We start from the raw sequence: 23,268 nt of genomic DNA on the forward strand, positions 1-23,268 counted from the left end.
TACGTGACACCACATAAATTGGCTGTCAGTGACACAGGGCTGGTCATTTTGGGGTGGAGGCAATGTGGCTGATGGGTTGCTTCTCTCAGCGTGGGAGAGCAGCATCTCTGCTTGCCAGCACTTCAACCCATGTGTAGCAGAACCCACCCAGCACAGCTCTTTCCACATCCTCACCTGTACAACCAGGAGCTGCACAAAACAGATCTGGCCTTGACGGCCTCTCCTTTTCTTTTTTTTCTTTTTTTTTTTTTTTTTTTTCTGGAAAAAGAGCCCTGTACAAAAGTGTTCCTCTGTCCTATAGCCTTCTGTTATTCTCATTACTGCATCATTTCTTTTTGAAAAGAAGGGGAAAAAAAGCATACTTAAAGATTTCCAAATTAGAATCCCAAAGGTGAGCTGTTCAACCCACCCTGTACAGCACTGGGACCTTATCAGGCAAACGACCAAGCAGATTTCACTTAGCTTCACAAATTTTAGGCTAACTACTGTAGTTGTCAGTTTTGTCCCCAGGGTGAGGCACTTATTTGGGCAGTTCTGAAATGCAGTAAGAGCAGGAAAATACTGGAGTCCAGTCCCTCTGTGGGAGAAAAGCTGCAAAGACCACAACAAACTTCCACTTCCATCACTGTCCCAGCACTTCAAAGAACAAGGCACTCACATTAAATAGACTGTGGGCAACTCTAGCGCACAGTCTAGCCTGGGTGTCAAAGAAGAAGATGCAGAGAAGTTTTTTTATTTGCTAATGAGCAATGTTAATGTCAAACTGAAGACACATGCATGTGCTTTATTAAGAAATAAGAGAATGGGGGATCAGCAGCTATCTCAACAGATGTGCTTCCTTTTTGGGTGTGGATAATAAAGATGTGTTTAGAGTTGGGATGAATCAGCATTGCCTTGTTTAGGAATGGAGTAACTCTCCTTATGGACTTTTCTATTTCAGGGAGAAGCACACTGGTTTCTTTTGGTGTCCTTTCCCTGCATACTTAGATGATTAAAGGGAGGAGACATGGAAGGACTTAAACTTTTGCACTGTGGATTTACAATGAACAATCAGATGCTTTTATTCAACATAAACTATACACACCTCCCTAGGCTATTTTCTCCCTCAATATAAACCGCTGTTTGTAACAGGAGAAGAGAATTACATTACTTTACATAGTTAATGAGTAGGCCTGAGGATAAACTAAAAATACACAGGACACACATCTATTCTGCTTTTAACATTTATTTTGCCCTTTAGCAAAAAAAAACACTCGGGTAGTTTCATGGTGGTAACGTGCATGATGCATTCCAGGGCTGTAGTGTACATAGTAATAGTGACAACCGATATGTAATAAGGATTATTTTGAAATTTTCCTCCTACACGCTGAATATTTGTTGTTGTCCTGTTGCCAGTCCCTTGTCACTAAGAGTGAGAATTCCTAAAGGTAAATGAAAATTCAATGTAAAGACTATTAAAACTAGAATGACTATATATACCTATCAGGCCAGAGGCTGAACAAGCCCTGCCACAGGGAATTCACATTCATGACAGTGATACACATAATTACTCCATTTGGGGATGTTTTCCTATTTGTTTTTCTTTCTGAGTCAATGCAAAGTGTTAGTCAGTGATGGGAAAGTCTCTTTTTGGGTGTACTCCATCTGTTTTTGGGTGTGCACTCAGTTCTTTACCACACCCTGGATGCAATTGGGACTGGAAAGCAGTGCTGGTAATAGGGAAAGCAACAAGCACAGGCACTGCTACAGGTTTATCCAGAAACTGATGCACATTACATGAAAAGAAATCAAAATTCTAACTATGCAGATTTTTTGTATTTTTTTTTATATTAAGTTATATTGAACCAAAATATTTCTCTGGAGCACAGATTCCCTTTCATCCAAATAAATACGTGTTTTCAGGCAAGCCTAAAAACTTCTCCATAGCACTTACATTCTCTATTGGTCCCAAAGATCTCCAAGGTAACACTAAAAAATACAGGAGCAACATTTTCGTTGCTGCCTGTGTCAGAGAGGGGAAACTGGATTCACATTTGTTTGTGGTTCTTTGGATTTAAAAAACAGAACAACAACAACAACAAAAAGCAAAGCTTCGGTGGATACCTGATGCACAAGGACATTAAAATAATGTTTTTGATTGCTCTTGTGATCAAAACTCAACAAACATGACGTTAATCTCTGTCTGGGCAGGACAGACCCCATGGACTGCACCACTGGTTTACCAGTTAGGAACTTGCTTTCTGCTTCCAGCTGTGTTACGAATTTTCCTGATGGTTGTAGTCAAGTCTTTGGCTGAAACTTAGGTGTGTGTTCAAGTCAATCATCTAAGCAGTTTCTAAGATTCTTTCATAGTTGATGGGGAGAAATGGAAACCTCCAGAGTGCATCTCATCCCTCTGCTTTGGGAAAGCATGAAAGGAGCATTTCCCTTTGAAGATGCTTGTCTCCCTCTTCATTGTTCAATGAAGTACTAACAAGTGGAGATTACGCACCAGGTTTTCAGGCAGCTGATGTTAACTGAGATGACTGTGGACCACAGGCTGGGTGATCCAGAGCACTACGCTGATCTCCAAGCTGCTGAGGCAATGCCAAAAGCTAAGTGCCACTGCTGGCATCCCCACTTCTGTGCAGTGGTTGCATGAGGACAACTTTCTGAGGATGAACCTATACTCTGCTTTGAGTGTGCCAACAGAAAACACTATGTAGAAAGGTAAGTGTGAGTATCCTTGTATAGCAGTAATACTGCGTGGGACTCTAGATGGTGAGTGTGCTTTTCAGGGGAACACCCTACGGGAAGGAAGGAAGGAAGGAAGGAAGGAAGGAAGGAAGGAAGGAAGGAAGGAAGGAAGGAAGGAAGGAAGGAAGGAAGGAAGGAAGGAAGGAAGTCAATCCAGTAGCTTGCAGGGCAGCACACTTGTCTTGGAATAGGACGTTTCTAGATTATCCTCATTTTGAAGTTGTTTGAATCCATTTCCCAGGATAACATCCTATCATAATGCTATCTTGTATGATTCCCTGCATTCCTCCTGCTCTAGCTGGGCCATGGTGCAGAAAAGAGTGAAAAATTAATGAACCAGAGGGAAAACCAGCAAGGGGAGGTACTGATAAGTGCTTCCCACATTTTATCCAAAGTTTCTTCATAGATTCATTAGCCACCCTGGAAGAGACACACAAAAGAAACACTGTCCCACATGAATATGCTCAGAAATGGCTTCTTGCTCATTCCACTTCTGTCCCTTTGATTCTTTCAGAGCAGACCAGCTTCAATAGGAGGGGTGGAGGTGGGGCACATCAGAGCTTGACTGAGCTTGCTAAGCTCAGCAGAGAACTATTCCAGCCCTTCCAGGCAGAGGACTCAGACATATAACTTAGATTTCCCATTGCCACAGTCAATGCTACTGCCATGAAGCTCTAAGGAACCACAAAGGAAAAAGTGGGACAGCATCTCCAGATGTTTCTTCACTGCCTTTAATGGCACTTACTGCCGCTAGTGTTCCATGTGGTCTGAGCCTGTTCAAATACTGGGTTCCTCCGGGGACTTAGATGCAGTTCAGGTAACTCCCTACTTATCTGAAAATCTCGAGTGTTTAAATGCCTACCTGTTCAGGCATGGAGTATTCTCTGTATAAACACATAGGGAACCCTGCAGCCCAAAACACAGATAGTGATGTAATTAGCTATCTTTGTAGTCTGGCAAATTCATAAAGTAGATAGTCTGAATCTCCTTCATGGACTACTGCCCTTCCTATAGTCTGGTTTGGGTGCCAGAGAGCGATGTTACAACAACAGACTAATCTTTCTGTGCCAGTTTCCCCATCTGCAAAAACATACCTATTGGCCATAATGAGTTGTGCTCTCAATCCTGATCAGAAACAAATGGAAACACTGAGATTTTTGGACAGAGCAAGGACAAAATATCTAGTTTGCATTTGTTCTCTATGGTTCCAAAGACAACAAATATTTTTTTCTGGAAACATGTTGTTTCTTTCTTTCTTTCTTTTTTTTTTTTTTCTTTTTTCTTCTTAGAAATGGAGTGTGCTTAGAAGATTTTCACTGCTTCCAAACTTTCTTCCTGGAAGAAACAGCTTATTGATAGGAGACTGAACCTCTGTCAATAGCCAGGGAAATTCCCAAGCACATGTACTTTCAAACTGATGGAAGGAGGCAATTGGCATGACCTTTCTTAAGTGTTGACTTTATTTTATGCCAGGGACTTGCCCAGCCCTGAGCCCTACAGAAAAACACTTCACAAGATCACTTGTTAGGTGGGGTGTCAGTAATTTCTTCAGCTGCTGGATATCAAACGTTATTTGCAAAGTTGGGAGTGTTCTGGATGCCGCATGACTCATTGGGTTTGGGAAGAATCCTACAAGCAAGTCAGTTACAGAGATATCTTAAAGACCTTTGTATATCTAACAGGTTGTGAGTTAGCCACAGTATTCTTCAACACCTATATCTCAAATCTTCACCAAGGCCTTGATTCTGTATGAATTTATTATCATGCATGCTGTTTTTTTTTTGACCAAGGCTCTGCTGCCTTTAATAAAGATGTTCTTTACTACATGCACACATAAGAGATTCTCCTAGGTCCAACCACTAGCCTGGAAACTCTTTGAAGCAGGGAAGACTTTTTATCTTGTCCTTTCAAATAGGTAATTCTGTAATAATCCCAAATGGTTCCATTCAATATCCACTTTGCACCCAACTCCTTTGAATTTCCAAGCCCATAGAAGACACGCCACATACCTTAATATTTTCTTCAGGCCAAGAGTTTAGCATTGTTGCAATATGGCCTTTGTCATGGATGGTGATAAACAACCCCCTAGGGAAGAAAAAAAAAAGAAAAACACTTGTAATAAAATTAGAAACTCCAAGAAAAAATAAAACAGGTGAAACTCAAAAATTCAAGGAAATGAGCTACAGAGCACAAAAACAGGCTATTTGCTTTCATGGAAAGGAGACAAGAGACTGCCAATATGAAGTTTAATTAGTTTAATTTTCATTTCAGAACCCCAAGGCTCAAAACCCTTAATGGCAACTTTACTCAACAGCCACTGGTGTTACACATTTCACCCTTGTGAAATGTCATTGTTTTGTGGAGCAAACTCTGCTGTAGTTCAGAAGAGCTTTCTTGTTAAAATAATTCTGGTAACTGCAAGGGAGCCTGATGATTTTACCTTAAGCCTTCTTATACAGTCTTTCATGAGGAGTTTATTGTTGGCATTTCAAACAGTTGAAGTATCATCCTTCTCACCCAGCTACCAATATCAGCAACTGCAGAGCTAGACATTTTGGGTCCCCACTCTAGTCAACTGAGCTCCAAAAATTTGTAAGCCCTTCCAGAGTTTGACCACCTGGCCTATATGAGAGATGGCTCCAGGATGGAGCTGAATCACCAGAAATACAGAAATTGCTCCAGAACAGTCTATATCAACAGACAGTACCGGGAGTTCAAACGACATCTTTTGGTATTAACTATACTGTAAGGAACTACAGTTAAATCCAGCCTGAGCCAGTCTAAAGCACAGACCCTCTGGGTCTGGGGTTCTCACCAAGCCTTTGCCACGCTATGCCAGGTGATCTCAGAGAAGTCTGTTTTGCTCCTGGCAACTGTATCCCCTTTTGATCTTTGTCTCAAGGGACTGTAAACATGTCAAGAAAAGTTTGGCTTGCTCTGTTCATCTAGCCTGAGCTTGATAAGTAGCTGTGGCCTTGGGGCCAAGTCTGCAGATACCTTAAAAAGGGCTCATATTTAAGAAGTGGAGATAGTGGCCGTCTATAACACAGGCTTTATTTATATTTATATATATTTATATATGACTTCACTCAGTAACAAAATGCTATACCTCTGCTGTCACTGCAAAATCAGTGGTCATTGTGAACCCATGTAATGTGAACATTCCGACCACATCAAACTTACTCTTGCAACACCATATTTTTCCTGAATATCTCACCCCAATTTTTGATACTTGCATTCACCTAATGAAAAACACCCAAAATTACGAGAAATGAAACAGAAAAATAAAGCCTCCGTACAAAGTATCAGCACTGGCAATAGCATACTTGACTGCACTACAACTAAACATTACTCAACACAAAGGTCATCATTATTTAAATGAAAATGCCCTCTTTTTAATAAAATTAGGAACTAGAAGACAACATTCTTGGAACATGCTTTAGACTTGTGGCTTACTTTTCTCCTCTTTGCTGTTATCACCATAAACAGTATCCTTACCAGGGATTCTTCCAACATCCAAGATATTATTATTCACATTGACTGATCTCTGCTCAGATAGTATGAGATTTTTTGACGCTGTTTTTTAGTAGTGCTAACCCCAAAGCAGCAGCCTCCTCCATATGTGTCTCAGGGTAAATTGCTTATGTTGCTCATCAGCACAAATCAGGGGCTCTAACTTGATGACTTCTCTTGGCAGGCCGAGGCACACATTTTCGTTGCCTTGTTATCTGCTCACAAAAGCAAGAGTTGTGCTGGTGATTAGCGTTGCGTTGGAAAGCAGCTGGAACAATGGAGAAAGGCGTTTTGCTGCTTCCACGTCCCTACTATTGTTCAGCCCCTGTAAGTTCAGATCAGGTCACAGTTTGGGGTTCTAAAGTGAAATGTGAGCTAGTAAAAGTCTTATTTTTAGAGAATTGAAAACAACTTCCATTGTAAGTCCCTATAAGTGATGAATAAACAAACATCATTAGGTTACTCTCTCTGGCATGGACTTCTCTCATACAACTCTTCCAGGAGGGCAGATATCTTCCCACGGTCAATTGTGGGAATCCTAATAAAAAAGCCTTTTTCTCTGAAAAGAAGAAAAATAAAAGTGCTGACTTCAACACTGAACAAGTCACAATCACAGAGAAAGATCAGAAATGCAAAAAGGAAAGTAATGGTTCATTTATTCAGCATAAAATAAACAGTTAAATCTGTGCCCAGTAACCAATGAACTACATGTAATCACATACGCATGGCCTATCTCAAAGGCATTATTCACAGATGTTAATCTTCATAAACAAGGGGTGCTGTATTGCTGCCATCCACATTTAGAGGAGTTATTAACCAAGACTTGAAAGCACAAATTAGTAACATCATTGCAGATACTTCAAGTTACGACATGCTTGTAAAAAGAGTGGTATGGTTTCAATAAGCATTTTCCATACACAACAAAGGCAACATCTTAGTTGTCTAGCTGTGTGCCTCACACATTCAGATTGCTTCAGTACTGCCACGAGTACACCAGCTATTCAACCTCAGGAAGACACTCACTGCGCACAGCAGAAGCTGAAACCCAACTGTTTGCCCACCACCAGTCTTGCTGCTAGGTGAGCAGTGAACTGTTTCACACAAAGTAGAGAGGGCAAACGCCCACTGCCTCAGAAGAGCTCCTGACTCTGTTTCCTTGGGAGGACAGTGGAATGGTTTCCACTCCTGCTGGACCAAGGAGAAGAGAGTCTGGGCCTTTTAAAACCTGAAGACTGCTCTGTGTTGCTCAGGAGAAGGGCCCTGCCTGCTATCACCATGGTATGTTTTGCCTGAGGAAGGACTGGCTTGGCTTTGATAGCTGAGAACCAAGCACCCCTCTTGAAATTTGCATTCCCTTTCTTAATATTATGTTTATTTGATGTTAAGCAGGACCCTCCATTGTGTATGCTGGCTTTCATGGACCCTTTTCTGGAAAAAAAATGGCTATGACATATATTGACACTGCATTCAGACCGTGACATGGACCAGGTTCTCAGTCCTAGCTGCTTCTCTCTGCAGTTACATGCATAGAGCACTTCAGAAGAAAAACTGCTCCTTGTTTTACTCTGGGCAAAACTGGATGGCTTAATTTAGACTAACAATTAGCACACTAATGGCACTACCAGCTTTGGAAGGGAAGCCTCTAGGAGCAGAAAGGGCCCATCCATCAGGGGAATGTGATGTCTCTCACTGACACAACCGCATGGGGAACTGGGCACAGCCTCATATATTCCTTCATCACTGAACCAGAGAGCCAAAGGCCCAGTTTCAATAAAACACAAAAGCTTCCAGTGCCTCTAGGCACCCAGCTGGAGCACATTCCTGAAGCTGTTCCAAGCTCTCTGGACTCCACTTGGTGTTCAGGCATTCAGAAAGTGACTCTGGTAGTGGTGAGCTGGAAGATGCAGGCACTATGAAATAATGACTCTGACAGCCAGCTCAGCAACCTCACCGTGTTTTAAGAAGATGGCGCATACCAGATTTTAGTCAAAAAGTGACTTCTTGCATTCAGGGGTCGTAGGTAAGTCCTCATTTTGAGTGAGCCCCATAAGAGTCATGCTCGTGCACCTGACAGTAATGGTTACCCGCAGAGATGAGCTGGCCAACTTATCCACTGCAGTGAGATATCTGAAATTGGCTGAGGGTTAATCTATCCTAAAATCTCTTCTGCAAGCCAGGCAGAAGGAATAAACAAGCTGTGCACGCTGAACTCAGCAAAAGGTTTGCTGATGACTGAATAGGCAAGAGTAGCAGCCAGGTTTCTCTCATGGGTATGTAGTTTATAGGAGAGGTAGCAGGAGCAAAAGCTTATTTGTGCCTCGAAGGACAGCAGGTAGAGCTCTGAATACTAAGAGAGACAGGCTGGTCCATGTGGACCACTAGTAAATAAGAAACATTCAAGTGGAAAGAAAATCAATTAACTTGATTTTCTTTTACTGAGGAAAAGATGCAGGCTAAGCATTCTGAAGAAAGAATGCAAACTAAACAACAAATTCTGCCTTTACCACTGTATCTTCTCTATCTCTCTTGAGATTATGTTTGATAAAATGCTTCAGATAAATGAAAAGTCAGTGAAGCTGTTTTACTTGAATCCATTTGAGATTCAGTAAAAATGATTCAATTAATATAAAATGCTAAAAAGGTAAGTGGTTTCAATCAAGTCACATAACATGGGCACTGTGTGAGGTGCACAAACATCCTGGTTTTCCGGCCCTCAAAACTCACCTATGCCAAGGCACTTGCCATTTTACATGGATTTAGCCATTCTCCCTTGGAGAAGAAGCTATGCGTACAGCTGGAAGCCAGAGAAACATAAAGGGGTAAAAATACAAGAAATAGAGCATAGTAAAAATGAGAATGTACAAACTGTACTGTTATTTCTGGCTAAACAGTAGCTTTTGCAGAGCTGTTAACTTTGTACAGGTAATTCAGAGTTGGGAGTGCTTTGCTCTGCATTCGTTAGGGTTTCAGAGCTTCAGTCTCCTTTTTTTTTTTTTTTTCCATTAATATCATTGGTTTCACTACAGCCTTCCTTAGTTACGGTGGATGTCAGACTAGGTTTCATTGTGCCACTGAGCACATCTGTAAGGATCCAGGAAACCTCAAGGAGTGTTACTACTTATTAATTTGTCACAGAAACAATTCTGTATGGATTTCAGCAAGTCAAGTCAAGCTGTCTGAACTGGACTGCTGGATTCTGCAGACTGCTGGCCATCATTGCAGAATCTGTCAGTGGTTGGATATGTTCACCCACACCACACAACACATTTTCTCATGCCTAAACCAGAGAGATTTTATTTTCTTTTCTGGTTTTGTTCTGGCTGCATGAAGTGCTCCAAGAATTATAAAGCTACACAGCTTACCATGCACACAAGTTGAAGAATCCTGCTGTAAGGGTTAAATCTTGGCAATTCTGATGGCATTATGAAAGATCCACAGTGAAGACAATCCCAGAACTGCAAGGCTCATTTTAGAAAGAGTTCAGGGACAAGGGAGACAGGACAGATTGGATTCAAGGATGCAATACCAGATACTGGTGGTAGCTTTTTAGAATAACATTAATTTCTTTTAGACATTTTGGAAAGAGCAAATTGTAACATGCAAATTTTAACAGGTATTAGGAAACAAAAATATATTCTGTAATGCTTTCACTCAATGAGAGGTTACTTCTTCAAAAAGGCAAAGTAACGTTCCCCTTTCTGATCTTCATGGTTAGCAATGCTGCATTGTGAGCTATTTCTCCTTAGAAGAAACAGTGTGTGGTGGAGCCAGGAGTGTTACCTCTAAAGCACTGTTTATTAACAGAGAATGTGCAAAGCTTCATTTCCCAAAACACAGAGTGGAGTCAAAAAGCTTACGCAACTTATTTCCTCACAGCTCCAAATCTCTCCTCTTTTTCTACCCAAAAGTCTCTCTCCTTTTTCTTCAGCAACTGCTAGTGCTTTTGCGGTTGTGCTTGCAGCACTCCTGGTGTTGCCTCTTCCCACTTTTCTACCCTACTGCTGCCTCTGACATGTAATCAAACAGAAATCCACTGCAATCCATGCCTTTGCTTTCCTAGGCTCCATGTAAAGCTCTTTGGCCACTGTTGTACTTCTGGTTACAGTGTTGTTCTGTGCTGTGGTTTTGGGTAGCACTGATGACTTTAGTTGCCTGTTTATACCCAGAAAATTAATGGCCTCTCTACATTATCATAGATGATGACAGACAGCAATTATATTGATCAACGTTACCATCCTGGTCAAAAGGCACAGAAGAGCAGAGCAGATGATGGCACTGGCTCACTGATCTGTATACTGGCATGAAGCTAGCCTTTGTTCCATGTGTACTTACCTTACTGACTGAGATAGGAACACATTTCTATGGTATTTATGTCCTTGTGGAGGAAAAGAAACACCTCTAGAAGGATCTAAAAACCTCAGGAGTTGTAACGAGTTGAAAAGCACAAAGAAAACCACCCAACCAACGCAGCTTTATCTTTCTTTTCCTCCCTCACTCATTTTCTCCCTCACTACTTTAGAAAGACTATTCTAAGAAGAGGAGGATACTTTCTCAGTAAGGGAGGAATGTATTTGCACACTACTATCCAATTTTTACAGATACTGCAATGGTCAGGCTCAGTCAAGGTTTGGTATCTAGCAAGAAGAACACAAAAAAAAAAAAAAAACAAGTGCAAATTCCAAGTGCTGTATGCACAGCAATCCATCCATCAGTCTTCTTTACGAGATCTCAGAAGCATCAAGAAGCATCAAGGATGTTTTTTTTTTAATTGTCTACCAACATTCTTTGTATATAACTACTTGTTCCTGAGAAGAGGGACTGACGAAGGGAAGAAAATGAAAATGGTAGCCAACGTCCCTAATACACACTGCTTTTCATCCAAGAAAAGACAGGGACACTTGCAAGGAGTCTTGTTCTGTGTGTGTGCATGTAATGAACTGCAAGGCTAAATCATGAATATGGCAACAAAAATCAAACTTTTGTTACATTTTTTTTCCATTTCTTAAATTCTAGTCTGGGTGCTATGATGAGAATTTGTTCCACAAGTAAGGACTGGACAAAGACGACCAGGTGGGTCAGCATTAAGAAAACAAATATACTCAGAATAGTTAAATCAGACACACAGGCATCATAATTCAGTGCTTTCATCCAGACAGGAAAGGCTCATTCTCAGAATAAAAATGCTCAAGACAAAGGTTAAACATCTGAAAACCTGCAGGTCATAAAGACCTGCCCACATTAAAGTCCCTGACTGTTTTGACTTGGTAGGGCCTGAACTTCCCTCAAAATGGGTAGGAAGTCCCCGGGAAGCCATTATTTAAAGAAGCAACAAACAAACGAGATGAGTCACATCTCTGCCAGCATCCACTGCCTGCATGAGGCTGCTGCTGAACAGCAATGAAGAAGTTGTGAGACACTGGTCAGAAACCTGCACTGAGATATCATACACTGTAAAAGGCTCTGGTTTGGAAGATCTTACCTCTTACCTTTGAAGATCACCCAAATATCACCTTTGAAAGGCATGGGACAAGCTGGCCCTCTACAGTGATCACAGCCATTGCCTCGCATAAAGGCACAACACTCCTGGAAAGCTTTGAGCAAGACTGTCTCAGAATGATGCTGAGATTCACCTGGCAAAATTATCTTCATGCTCAGGAAAGAAAACAAGTTGGCTTGTCCTTGTGGAAGGATGCTGACTGCTCCTGTAAGCCACTCTGTGCTGTTTTGGGTTTGGTTGCACTATACCTGAAGCCCAGATGACTGCTGCAACAGGGACATACACACAGGAGGGATCAGCGGACGCCTTGTCTTTCATTGTCTGCTAACCACAGAAAATTGTCCCTGCCTTGCCAGAAGAATATGCTAGATGACACACTCTGTGGATTCAAGGCTAGTCTGTCCTAGAGATGCGGTAAAATGTGGTTACAGTACAGCCCTACATTTGGTTTTATTTATTTACACCTTCAAGACTCATATACAAAATGAACAGGTTGAGCAACATCAGTTTCTAGAGACGTTTCCACCAGCTGCACCCCTACTGTTGATTTTTTGGTTCACGTCTCTGCCAGAACAGGATAAGAGCCTTCAGGAACAACAAAATAAACTTTGAAATTGCTTGGCTCTTTTAGGAAGCTCAAGATTATAAATGCCTGAGGGCTACAGGCTTTGGAGAGAAAGTATGTGCTAGCATGCACTGATTTGTCTAAATACAGTACAACTTATCATCACATTGGACAAAATCTCTGGGGTGATTCACCAGTTATTTTTACAGATTTGTTTACAATAAAAGCCAAGAAATTTCTGTTGGTTTAGATAATTTCGTTTGTAAATTGTAGGGCACTGAGCAGTGCACTGAGGTGCTATGGAAAAATAACAGAAATAGAGTACAGTCAACTACTGATGAAATTTATAGAGATCCATAAGGCAAAATCCTGTAATTTAAGTATGCTATGAGATTTAATTTTAAATAACCTGTGAGGTGAATGATTGCATTAGTACTATAAGTGTTTTTAAACTTGTCATCATATATTTTAGGCAGGAAAACCAAAATTTAGGCAGGAAAACCAAAAGTGTGGGAGCCAGAAGATGCGGGCTCCATGGTACACTGATAGAAGATTCACTCTCCATAACCCCCTATACACACACAGGGAACTCTCTGTGATCCTAAGGGAAGGCAAGCAGCTACGCTGTAGGAAACTGCTGAAGATCAGGAACAGACTGATTTGCATGTGTCAATAAGGGTGAGAGCAATGCGCACAGCCTTCAGTGGAAGCTGCAGTGCTTCAAGTTCTTTGGCATAACCCAAACCCTGCCCCAGCAGGATGGTTCAGATCAGAGCCTAAAGCTAAGCTTTCATATCCGTGTCCTAGTCTTTCATGCCAGTAACACTCAGCGCTACTTTTAGCTGTTTTTCCAGGAAATGGGAGCTTATGCAATCATTCTGTGTCCCCTCTTACCTGCTGGTTCATCTGAAACAAATTTATCAGAAAGGCAAAGGTCTCAAAGATGTTTGTTCCTATGCTGTTTTATAGAAATCACTGTTGAGATTAAGGGAAAAGATAAAGGGGTTCATGTCCCCAGCACTCTGGAGAGGGTAACACAGACCTGCCCCTGACAATTACTTTGACAGCTGGCCAAAAAGACAGCTTGCAGCCAGACACAACATGCGTTCCTTCACACCTCATTCCTACTGAGCCCTCACTAGCCCAGCCCTAGCAAAGCCTCTCAGCCTGTCTCGGCTATAGGAGTAAGCAGAAAGCAGAATAGCAGGAGAAAGCTGCCTGCAGGGAAAAACAAATGAAAAAAGAGGATGGGTATGGGGGTCTCAGGGTCAAAAATGCAGAGACAGGGAAACAGGAGGGACCCGAAGCTGTGCTCACTGCTCCCTAGAAAACTGGTGATGGAAGGGGAGAAGCACCAGCTGGTGGGTGTATATGGTGGAGCACAGGCAGATATGGGAAGAGATCAAAGGGATGTGGAAGGGAACAGAAGGTACTGAAAATGGGAAGTGTAAGGGGACAGTGGACAGTGTTTGGAAGCAATTCTGGATTCATTGGCTGTGCTAGTCAGGAAACAGCCTGAAGAATAAATAGCCCTCTCTTCTTCCCCTTGGGGACAATGGTGGAGAAAGACCATAGTATAAGCACTGATATTGGTCATTACACAGCAATGTAAAAACATGGAGGGGTGGCATTAGGTTCCCAACTAATCTCTGCTACTCATAGTCTAGGACTAAGGGAGGAGGCGAACAAACCCACATCGCTTCTGGCTTGTTACAAGTTGCTTGTTCCTACTGGATTCTCAGGACAAAAAGGTTTAACCAGAGAACTGTCATAGCATGGCATAATTCAACAGATACATTCTGTTTGTGTTTCAAAGCTTCAGAAAACGATTCTTTCCATGTCATTTTCATCATTGGTGTTTCAACAGTGGTGTCTAGGAGGAGCTCTGAGAAGATCTGTGTAGGGATCCAGCCCCTCGAGCCAAGGGCAGGGAGGGAGCCAAGCAGGTCTGCAGTGTGGGGGCTGATTCTCGCTGACCCTCAGCACCCAGAGCTCCCTTTTTGCTCATGAATCCAGGACACTCATAACTCCTCTGACACCTATGCATAAATTTACAGATGCACATGGGTAAAGACAAGTGCTTTGAGGTGAGACATAACACCACCCTAGGACCCTACCAACCAGCAAAAGTAAGCACTTCTCAAATTCAGCATCCTTTGCTCTATTTAAACTCATCATGCTTAAGCAGCTTGAAGCCACCATCTGAAAAACAACTTCAAGAACAGGAAAAGCTGGCTAACCCCTGTTATTTTTTGCCATTTGGAGGCTAAGTCCTAGAGCAGCCTGTGTGTTGGACCCTGGCAGTATCTCAGCAATTGGAAGATTACAGGATTACAAAGAGAAATGTGTTGGGATGGGCAACCAGTGCTATTGCCCACGGATGTTGACCAAGGAGCCCCTATCTTTTGTAACTGCTGAGCACGTAATGTATTCTATTTTCCTTCATAGTAGAGGTTAAAGTGGGATCAAAACTCTCTGGGAAGCTAAATTAAATCCTACCCTGATTATATTTCCTTCCTGCGCTGAGAAATTTCTTCCAAGACCCACACCTTTGCTTTTAAAGTACCCTGCAGGGAACCCCAAGATTGAACACAAAATCAGGACAAAGTTTGACCAAAAAAAAAAAAAAAAGTATTATATTGACAGTAGCAGAGCAATGAACTTTCAAATAAGTTAAATCTAACCTGGCATGTTCTGTCTTAGTGAATCTATCTATTTTATTTTATTTTATTTTATTTTATTTTATTTTATTTTATTTTATTTTATTTTATTTTATTTTATTTTATTTTATTTTATTTTATTTTATTTTATTTTATTTTATGTCCCATAAATTGTAGCAAGTACAGAGCCTATTAGGAGCTTTTACAGTAAGTCGTCCACAGTCATATACTGAAGATGTGTTTGATTTGCCCGTTGTCTGAATTGTGTATTTGACATACATATTCAGACATACAAATGTCTGAATTGTGTATTTGAATTCTGTATTTGCATGCAGAGTTTTCCCTTTGATGTAAGTAAAAAGGCACCTCTGAAAATACAGAAGAAATCAAGGAGGTAAGAATTACCTTATCAAAACACAGAACCCTGCACTCTGTGTAGACCGTAGACCTGTTGGGAAAGTCTGTGGCAGTTGCAAAACACCTCTTTATGTTGCCTGTTGATTTCTCTTCTATTTCAGACATGGATGCCCTGCTACTAGAGGATGAGAGTGCTCTGGCACAGCTATTATACAGCAGCGTGACAGAAAATCTCATAGTTGCCTTGCAGTGAAGCAAAAAATACAAATTCAATTAAAATTTTATAATAAAAATGCAACATTTAAAAATATAAATATATAAATGACCAGTTAAAAAAAAATTGTTCCTTTTTAAAATTGTCCCCAAGTCACAATGCATGGTCTATGGAAGGCTGTTATACAGCCCAATGGATATTGCTATCAAAGGTTTTCATGATAGTTGGTGTTATTTCCCCTCCAATTTACATCCTGGTATTCATTATTCTAAATATTTCTTCTCCCTCCTCCCTGCCTTTGACATTTTTTGTTTAAGGTGGGGTTGTTCCTTGTGGCAGCAGCACAGATTTATGCCAGATTAAATGTGAACACATCCTCTTGAATTTCCTTCTCCAGGTCAAATGCTTCTTTTGGCCAGCTCCACCTCTTCCTTTGAGCTTCTCCTGGTAAACCAGGGAATTTCAACAAAATCCAAATCATCTCTGGCAGCAGGAGAATGCCTGACCTTCACAAGTTAATTTGAGATTTTGCTGCTAACTATAGTGGGCCCGAGACTTTATGTTCACAGAAGTGTCTCTTCAGTGTCAGAGCTTTTTCATGTACATTTTTTCTTAGGAAAAGTAAGGGAGAAAGAGAGAAAACTGGAGATATGGAAGGAAGAGCACTGACAAATTTTCTGATGAAGAAACCTATTTGAATCCTTCTTCATCTCCATCCCAGTGTAACAACCCTGGTAGAACCTCATAACCCCAACAATATCCATCCTATGCCTCCAGTCTTCACAGTACCTGAGATCACAGGTGATGCAAAAGCCTTTCTGTCCTTATGCCCAGGAGCTCCTTTAGCTTCTCTCCCCATTTTGTGAGCCACTTTACTGAAGCGAGAAGAGAGCTGGGACAAGGATGTGGGTAGAGCATGCTGAAACAACCTGCCAGGGAAAAGCAGGGTCAGCACATGGGAAGCAGTGGGAGCTCCTGAGCCACTCCGCCATCTCTCAGCAGGGTTTTGAGACAGGCTGAGTGTTCACAGCAGCCCTGGGCTCCCTCTGTGTTTGGTGTTGCTCCTCACCTTCTCCATCCACGCTCTTCTTGTTGCTCCATAAGCTGGTCCCAAACGTAGGACTGTCTCCCAGCTTAACCCCTGCCAGCCTCTCAGGGCCTCCTGACTGCACACCATGGTCCTTTCCACAGATCCCTACCTTTCACCTGTTACAAAACCAGCCTGTTGTTCATGGTGGTGTTATTTAAACACAGACCATAAAACACATCAAACTCCTCCTGCACTGATTTCAGCTATTTCTGGAAGCAGTCTGAACCTTGCTGGTGGCAACAAGAGATGTTATGACAGCCAGTGTTTTTGCAAGAATTACGGACCACCTAGAAGGATTTCAAAACACGAGTTTCAGGCCAACAACTCAAAATCCATCCTTCGCACTCACTTTTGGTCTTCACTGTTTTATAGAAGAGGGATCGCAGACAATTCACTGGTTAGTGACAAACCTATGAGGTTTACGCCTTTGTTCCAACATCTGTTTGTTCTGGGGTTAACGTGTCCAGAAATGGCAGGTAACTTTATTTCCTGCTGCTTTGATTGAACAACACAATTGAAAAAAAGCCCTCAGCAGAGCCAGATCTGTTGACAAGACTGTTCTGTAGATTGACTGATGTTTCACTTGCTCGTTTTTCATCAGGGACAAAGATCATTATTCTGTCAGACTTAATTTTAGCACATCTGCATCCTGTTAGCTTTCATTCTCTGAACTCAACTTCATCCCAACATGTTTTGCATTGTTCTGCAGCCAGTCCTCGAGGACATTTACATACCCAGAAAAGGACAGTGAACCCAGGTAAGTTTTGTCTGTCCCCCTAGCTTTCTTCTGGTGTTGATGCACCAACCTGTTCCAGTCCTGCTCCCAGGGGATGCCAAAAGCTTTTGCAGAGCAACTGACAGCTCTGTATTTTTGAATACCAATATGCTTATGAATTATCTGCTGTCTCAATAGGCTGTGGGCTTATGCCATCATAATAAACTGTTTCTTACTGTTACAAAAGAACTAAAACCCTGATTCCGTGCCCTAAAGTAAGTTCTCTACTCTGCTTTCTCTTTGTGAAAAAATATGGAGTCTCTTTTCAAAGATTCTGTCACTATTTTTTAATAGTGAAACTGATCCTCCAGCTTAAAAAAATACCTTTTAAACTGCATTGCACTTGTTCAGTCCTGTGCTGTATAACGAACTCCACAATATTAATTATAAGGACATTTTACACTGAAAAAGAATGAAAAAGCAAAAGGGGAAAAAAGTCATAATACTATGCACTTATGCATTAATATGCTTAATATTATGCACTTTTCTTTGTAGAGGACTTTGCTTCTTCAGTCTAAAGCAAAAAGGACTCCCAACCACAGTCTCAAGGCTTTCAGGGCTAGTGGAAGCATTTAATAGGATAACAGTGACTCTGCTAATGGGATCAATTAACTAAGATTCCTCCTCTCTTTCTTTGTTTAGTGTCTCAGAAAGCTGTAAGCCCTGCTCTCTTATATTTAATTCCCTCAGTCTAGAAAATTTCTGATGAGGAAAAAGGATCCCCAGGCTTTGAAGAGCAAACACTAAGGTAACATCTCCCTTGCATCCAGCTACAGTAAGGCATCACCATGAGCAAAGCTGCCTCCCCGAAGCCTTCAGGCCTTCAGCAACTTGTTTTCCTGCTTCTGCACATCCCTTTCCCCTCGTCAGCACTACTCTTCGTGCAGCTGATGGTGAACTGGCTATCCAGACTACTGCTAGCCTGGCCCAAAAAAGACTTGGATCTACTCCCGATTTACTCCTGAACCAGATCATCACACAGCTGCACAGACATCTGTGCAGGCACGAGAGCAGTGGAAGGGAGGAGTGAATAAACAGGGATGGATCAGGTGGGGCTGCTTCCTTCAGGGCCCGTGACCACAGCAGCCCTGTGCTGGGGACCCTGGCACTGCTGGCAAAGCTGCCACATGAACAATGTCAGGGAGGACCACACAGCTCCCTCTCCAAGGAGGGACAGCATCTGAAGCTGTACAGCTCCACAAAAACCTCCCCCAGGGCCGGGTCACTCTGAGCATTTACAGGTCTTACACTTCTTGTCACCTTGGGACACTATTTCCAGTACTTCTGAAGACAAACATGGCAGCAGGTTTTCCTAAGAAAACTACAACCCCAAGCCCCCACGACACCAACTGCAGAGGAGCATAATCTGAGAAGCCCCCAAAAAGTGAGCACATGTGCCTACCCTACAGTTACACTCCTCTTGTACCTGTTACTGGCCACTGCTGCAGGCAGGATCCACAGCTAGAAAGACTTCCCTTTGGACACAGTTGCTCTTCTCTTGTGCTTGTTTAATGGTCTGCTTTAGCACTGAGGAGAGATTTTGACAGTGTCCTTATCACAAATGTGACAGAGGTGCTATAGTTTGGTATTTCAACTTGCACTCAACTTGCACTTGCAGATTACACAATTTCTTTTTTTTTTTTTTTAATTTAAAAACACAGAATAAATTATTATAAAATAAAACTGTACTTTGGCTTAAAGATTTTAATGCTTATGGCATGACTTTGAATAAGTGAGTATTGGTAGCTCAGCAGGGAGCTGTCTGGGAAACAAGATAGGAAAAAAGTGATTCAACACAGACACCTTCCAGCAAAAATTCAGCGTTCTTAGGGGACAGTGCCAGAATGTTCTTAATATTTTGACAGTTCCAACATCTCTTCCAGACATTCTAAAAACCAGAGTTTCCACCACGCAGGAAAAAGTCTGAGGCCATAGAAGATGAAAAGCCTGCTTGGAGAATTTAAAGGGACTCCTTATAGAGAAAGGCAAACTCCTGCATATGGGGAAGGCAGAGACAGGAACCTGCTGGGGCACCTGAAGGCAGGGACTTTATCCAGGCAGACTACAGGCATCACAGATAAGGATGTAAAGAATTGGATGTTTGCAAATGCTTTTTTTCTAGTAGCTCTTTTCTACTGCTAAACAGAGCAAACCTGTGTTTCTAGACTGCTGACTGCCTGGCTTTAGAAAAGGAAAGGACAGAAGGTGCCAAATCCCACTGGGAGCAGGTAAACCTGCTTACCTGTACAGGATGCTGGAGCCCCAACGTGGGAGGAAAACCAAACACCAGCTGTATAGAAGTGCAGGTAAAAAGCTTGTCCTTAAGAGATTGTACACTCTGATCAGAAAGGTAAAAGAGGCATCGAGCCCCGCGATTATGACAGCAGTAGATGGCAGACAAAATCTGCAGCCATGCCAACACTGATAAATGTATTCTGATGAGAGAAGCCCTGCTGGACCTCTTGGGGATAATTTCGGATGCTCTTATATGAGACTTGCTTTGTAAGCAAGTTACTTGTGCTTTAATCTTACCAGGTTCAGCCTTCAAACATAAAACCAAGCACTAATGGGGCTAACAGAGACCTCAGCGCAGGAAGAGGCTTATTGCATTCACAGGTCACTAATTTCTGCTGCTGAGGCTGCAGAAAGACTGCATAATATTCTAGAGACCTCCCTCCTCAGCATAAGCTGTGTTGTATACAAGTCAATCCACGTTGGAGCACCATGGGATATTTTAAAACTGAGACATCTTTCATCTCCCCTGCCCGCTCAAGAGCATTAAATGTGACAGTTTAAATGAAAAGGTAATTGCTTCAGCAAACATTCAAACTTTCCTGTTGCTCAAAGAGTTGAGCTGGGAGGTTTTGAGAGATTTTGATTCATGGGAGAGATGATCCAAAACCAACAAGACAAAGTTCACAGCAGAACATCTAGCGAGGAGAAGTGATGAGCACAATTATAAATTTGCACATATCTGGAGGGGTAATCACATCAAAGAAAGGATTCACAGGGAGAAGACAAGGAAGCAACCAGCCACTGTGTATGACTCAGCAGAACGATGAGGGCACGCTGGGATGTGTTAGCAAAAGCTAGAAGATAACTGCTCCGCTCCCCTCAGCGCTCCCTCGTGAGGTGTGAGGCGGTGCTCACTCTTCTGTGATGTAAATGTAGCCAAAAGGGAGCCTCCAGAGTGGGACAACCTGCATGTAGCAGCAACAGCTACAGGCAAGAAAACCACCAGGCTGAACACGATCCCAGCTTTCCATTCTGAAAAGGCTATTGTAGAGGGGATTACATCTGCAGAGAACATTTAGGTTATATGTTAGTGGAAAAATACTTTCTGCTCATATGAGAGTTAAGTAGTGGAATGGGTCATGTAGGACAGCTTTATTGCATATTTAAAATAAAATGCAATCAGCTAATGAACAGGATTATGATAAGGCTTCCTGTGACAGCAAAACAAAACTGAGTGGCTTGGAAAACCTCTTCAGCTCGAGGCACTATGTTCTTCCTAAAACAATAGTGAAATATATCAGGGTGTAAGTTTTATGTGGTCATCATTTTGTTTTAAAAACCTCCTGGTACAAAAAAAAAAAAAAAAAGGTTAGAAGCATTACCTTCTCTATCATCAATGCAGCTTAGGACAACTAATACGTGAAAAGCTAATAATTTAATCTTTAATATTAATTCCTGAGCTCTCCAAACCTGCAGGTCCCAATAATTTTAGCAGAAAGTGTTGGCATCCTACCCTGAGGTGCGTGCCTTGCAGGTAAGCTTCCGATGTACGTTACATGGTCCAGGAGGGAAAGTATTTATTGTAGGACAATTAGACACAGATCTACAAAATAAGCATGTATGAATGCTCATTTTAATCTCATCACTTTGCACAATAGCTCTTTTCTTTTTGGAACAATACCACTAATTTGCTAAAACGACTTTGATTAAAACCAAATCTGAGGCTAGACTGAAATTCACTCTGCACCATCAGAGAAACAAACTCCCTGCCGTGGAAACTCGGTGTACTAAGGGCATGAAGCTCTGCCCTTTTTGCTGAAGCCATGGGCTGCAATCCAGAGCATCTCCAAGCCCAAGTTCAGCAGCAAAACTGCCTGGCAAGGGGAACAGATGTTCTTACCACAGTGGTAAAATAATGTGGATTTAAAACATGAGAAAGAAGGGGAATTCTTGAATAGTCACAAATTCAGAAAGAGTTCAGCATACAGAAAGACACCTCTGCTTTCCCCAGGATAACAGCAGGGCTGGAAACAAAAAGAAGTAAAACTCCCAAATCTCATCTGAACTTTTTGCGAGGTAAAGGCACACTGAAGGCAGAAATGTAATGGCTGTGCATGGGGCTGTGGGTCAGGAACTGGCTGCTGTGCATCTAGTACGTTGACAAGTGGTGGTGTGCTCTTCCCTACCTTACAGAACTCAGAACTTGACACCAGAGCCCAGGCTCTGTCCCCTCTGTTACTTTTTTCCCCTGCCCAGAGGAAGCAAGTGTCCTCCCTCTGTAAAAAAGGCAACTCCTTTGTTTTCTTCATATGCACTGAGGAAGAGGAGGAGAGGATGTGTATAAGACTTGACTAGATGACTCACTTCTCCACAGCCTAGCATATCCAGAATTTGGGTATCAGGGGGCAGGGCACAATTATCTGGGACAGATGTAGGCCCAAAAGCAGTCCTGATGTTAAGCTCTGTGAGAGAAGCAATTCAGCAAGGAGGATGAAAACATAGATTTACTAGAAATTGTGATGACAAGCAGGATGCAAATGTATTTGCCAAGGCAATTTTATCTATATGTGCTATTCATTATCTCTCTACACAGCCCTCACACCTTTTACATCTGCCTCATGGTCGCCACTGTGACCTTCAGTCAGTTAGTATGACTTTCCTCAGTTTCCCCATCCATCACACTACCATCAGCTGAAACTGCAGTTAAACCTCATGCATGTGAAAACTTCTAGCAAAAGCTAAAGCATTTATCTGCCTACTGGTACATTTCAAGGACAAAAAAAAAATAAAAAGCTTGCAAAGAAAACTAAAACCTGCTGTTGAATTTTCAGGATATACCTAAAATGTATTTCAGAATGGTAATGAGAGGTTTATCCAAACATTAATCATTAAAAGCCATTATGCAGAACAGGGCCTTCCAACATGGTACACAGTGTTTAATGTTGCATGAATTTTCTCAGTAACTGTTTGGAGCACAGAGGAAGGCACTGATGCAGAGCATCATCTCCTATGAAAATGATTTTTTGTGAGGTGGTTTGTGGAGGTGCATACAAAAGTTCAAAATCAGCACAATGTATCCAAAATCCAACAATTGCTAAAAAGCCAGCACTGCAGAAAGAGCTCAGTGCTCCCAAGACAGCAGACAGGGAGTGGTGCAACCATAAGTTCAGAGAGACATTTGGAGCTAAGCTATACAGACTGTACAGTACTGTTTGAGAACAAAACCACTCTGTTCACTGTTTATAGGAAGAAGGCAGAGCTATTCTCAGCTCCCCAGCTCATCGTCAGATGTACACACATGAAGCTGCTTGATAGCCCATCTTTTGATTAGGGATGAAGTTTCAGATGTTTCAGGCCACCCACAAAAAGATGGACAGTCAATACAAAAGAAACATTCACAGAAATCTAAAAAAAGGGCCTAGCACAGCCTTTTCACTCACCGTGGTCTCCTGAAAGCCAAACCATACTGCTGGCAAGCCAGGCCAACTGTTGGGGTATAAACGATGGGCATGAATCTCTCAATGTCTGAGGTCAGCACTCGGTAAAAAAGCTTCTCGTTCCTGTCTTGTAATGTCATAAGAACAATATACCTTAAAAAAATAAATATATGTATATATATAAACCAA

At 41.9% G+C, this 23,268-nt stretch overlaps 1 protein-coding gene across 4 annotated transcripts in view; it reads right to left on the minus strand.

The window, feature by feature from the left end:
* Positions 1–23,268, minus strand: part of ME3 (malic enzyme 3) — a 123,688-nt gene that overhangs the window by 33,388 nt on the left and 67,032 nt on the right. For all 4 annotated transcript variants that reach the window (XM_068666028.1, XM_068666209.1, XM_068666121.1 and 1 more), the window contains 2 exons: positions 23,083–23,232; positions 4,746–4,821 (listed from right to left, as the gene is read on the minus strand). In XM_068666028.1, the coding sequence (XP_068522129.1) occupies positions 4,746–4,821; positions 23,083–23,232 (226 nt within the window). The remainder of the gene's footprint in view (positions 1–4,745; positions 4,822–23,082; positions 23,233–23,268) is intronic.

This window comes from Anas acuta, chromosome 1 (assembly GCF_963932015.1).
Source record: "Anas acuta chromosome 1, bAnaAcu1.1, whole genome shotgun sequence".
In the NCBI taxonomy this organism is placed as follows: Eukaryota; Metazoa; Chordata; class Aves; order Anseriformes; family Anatidae; genus Anas; species Anas acuta.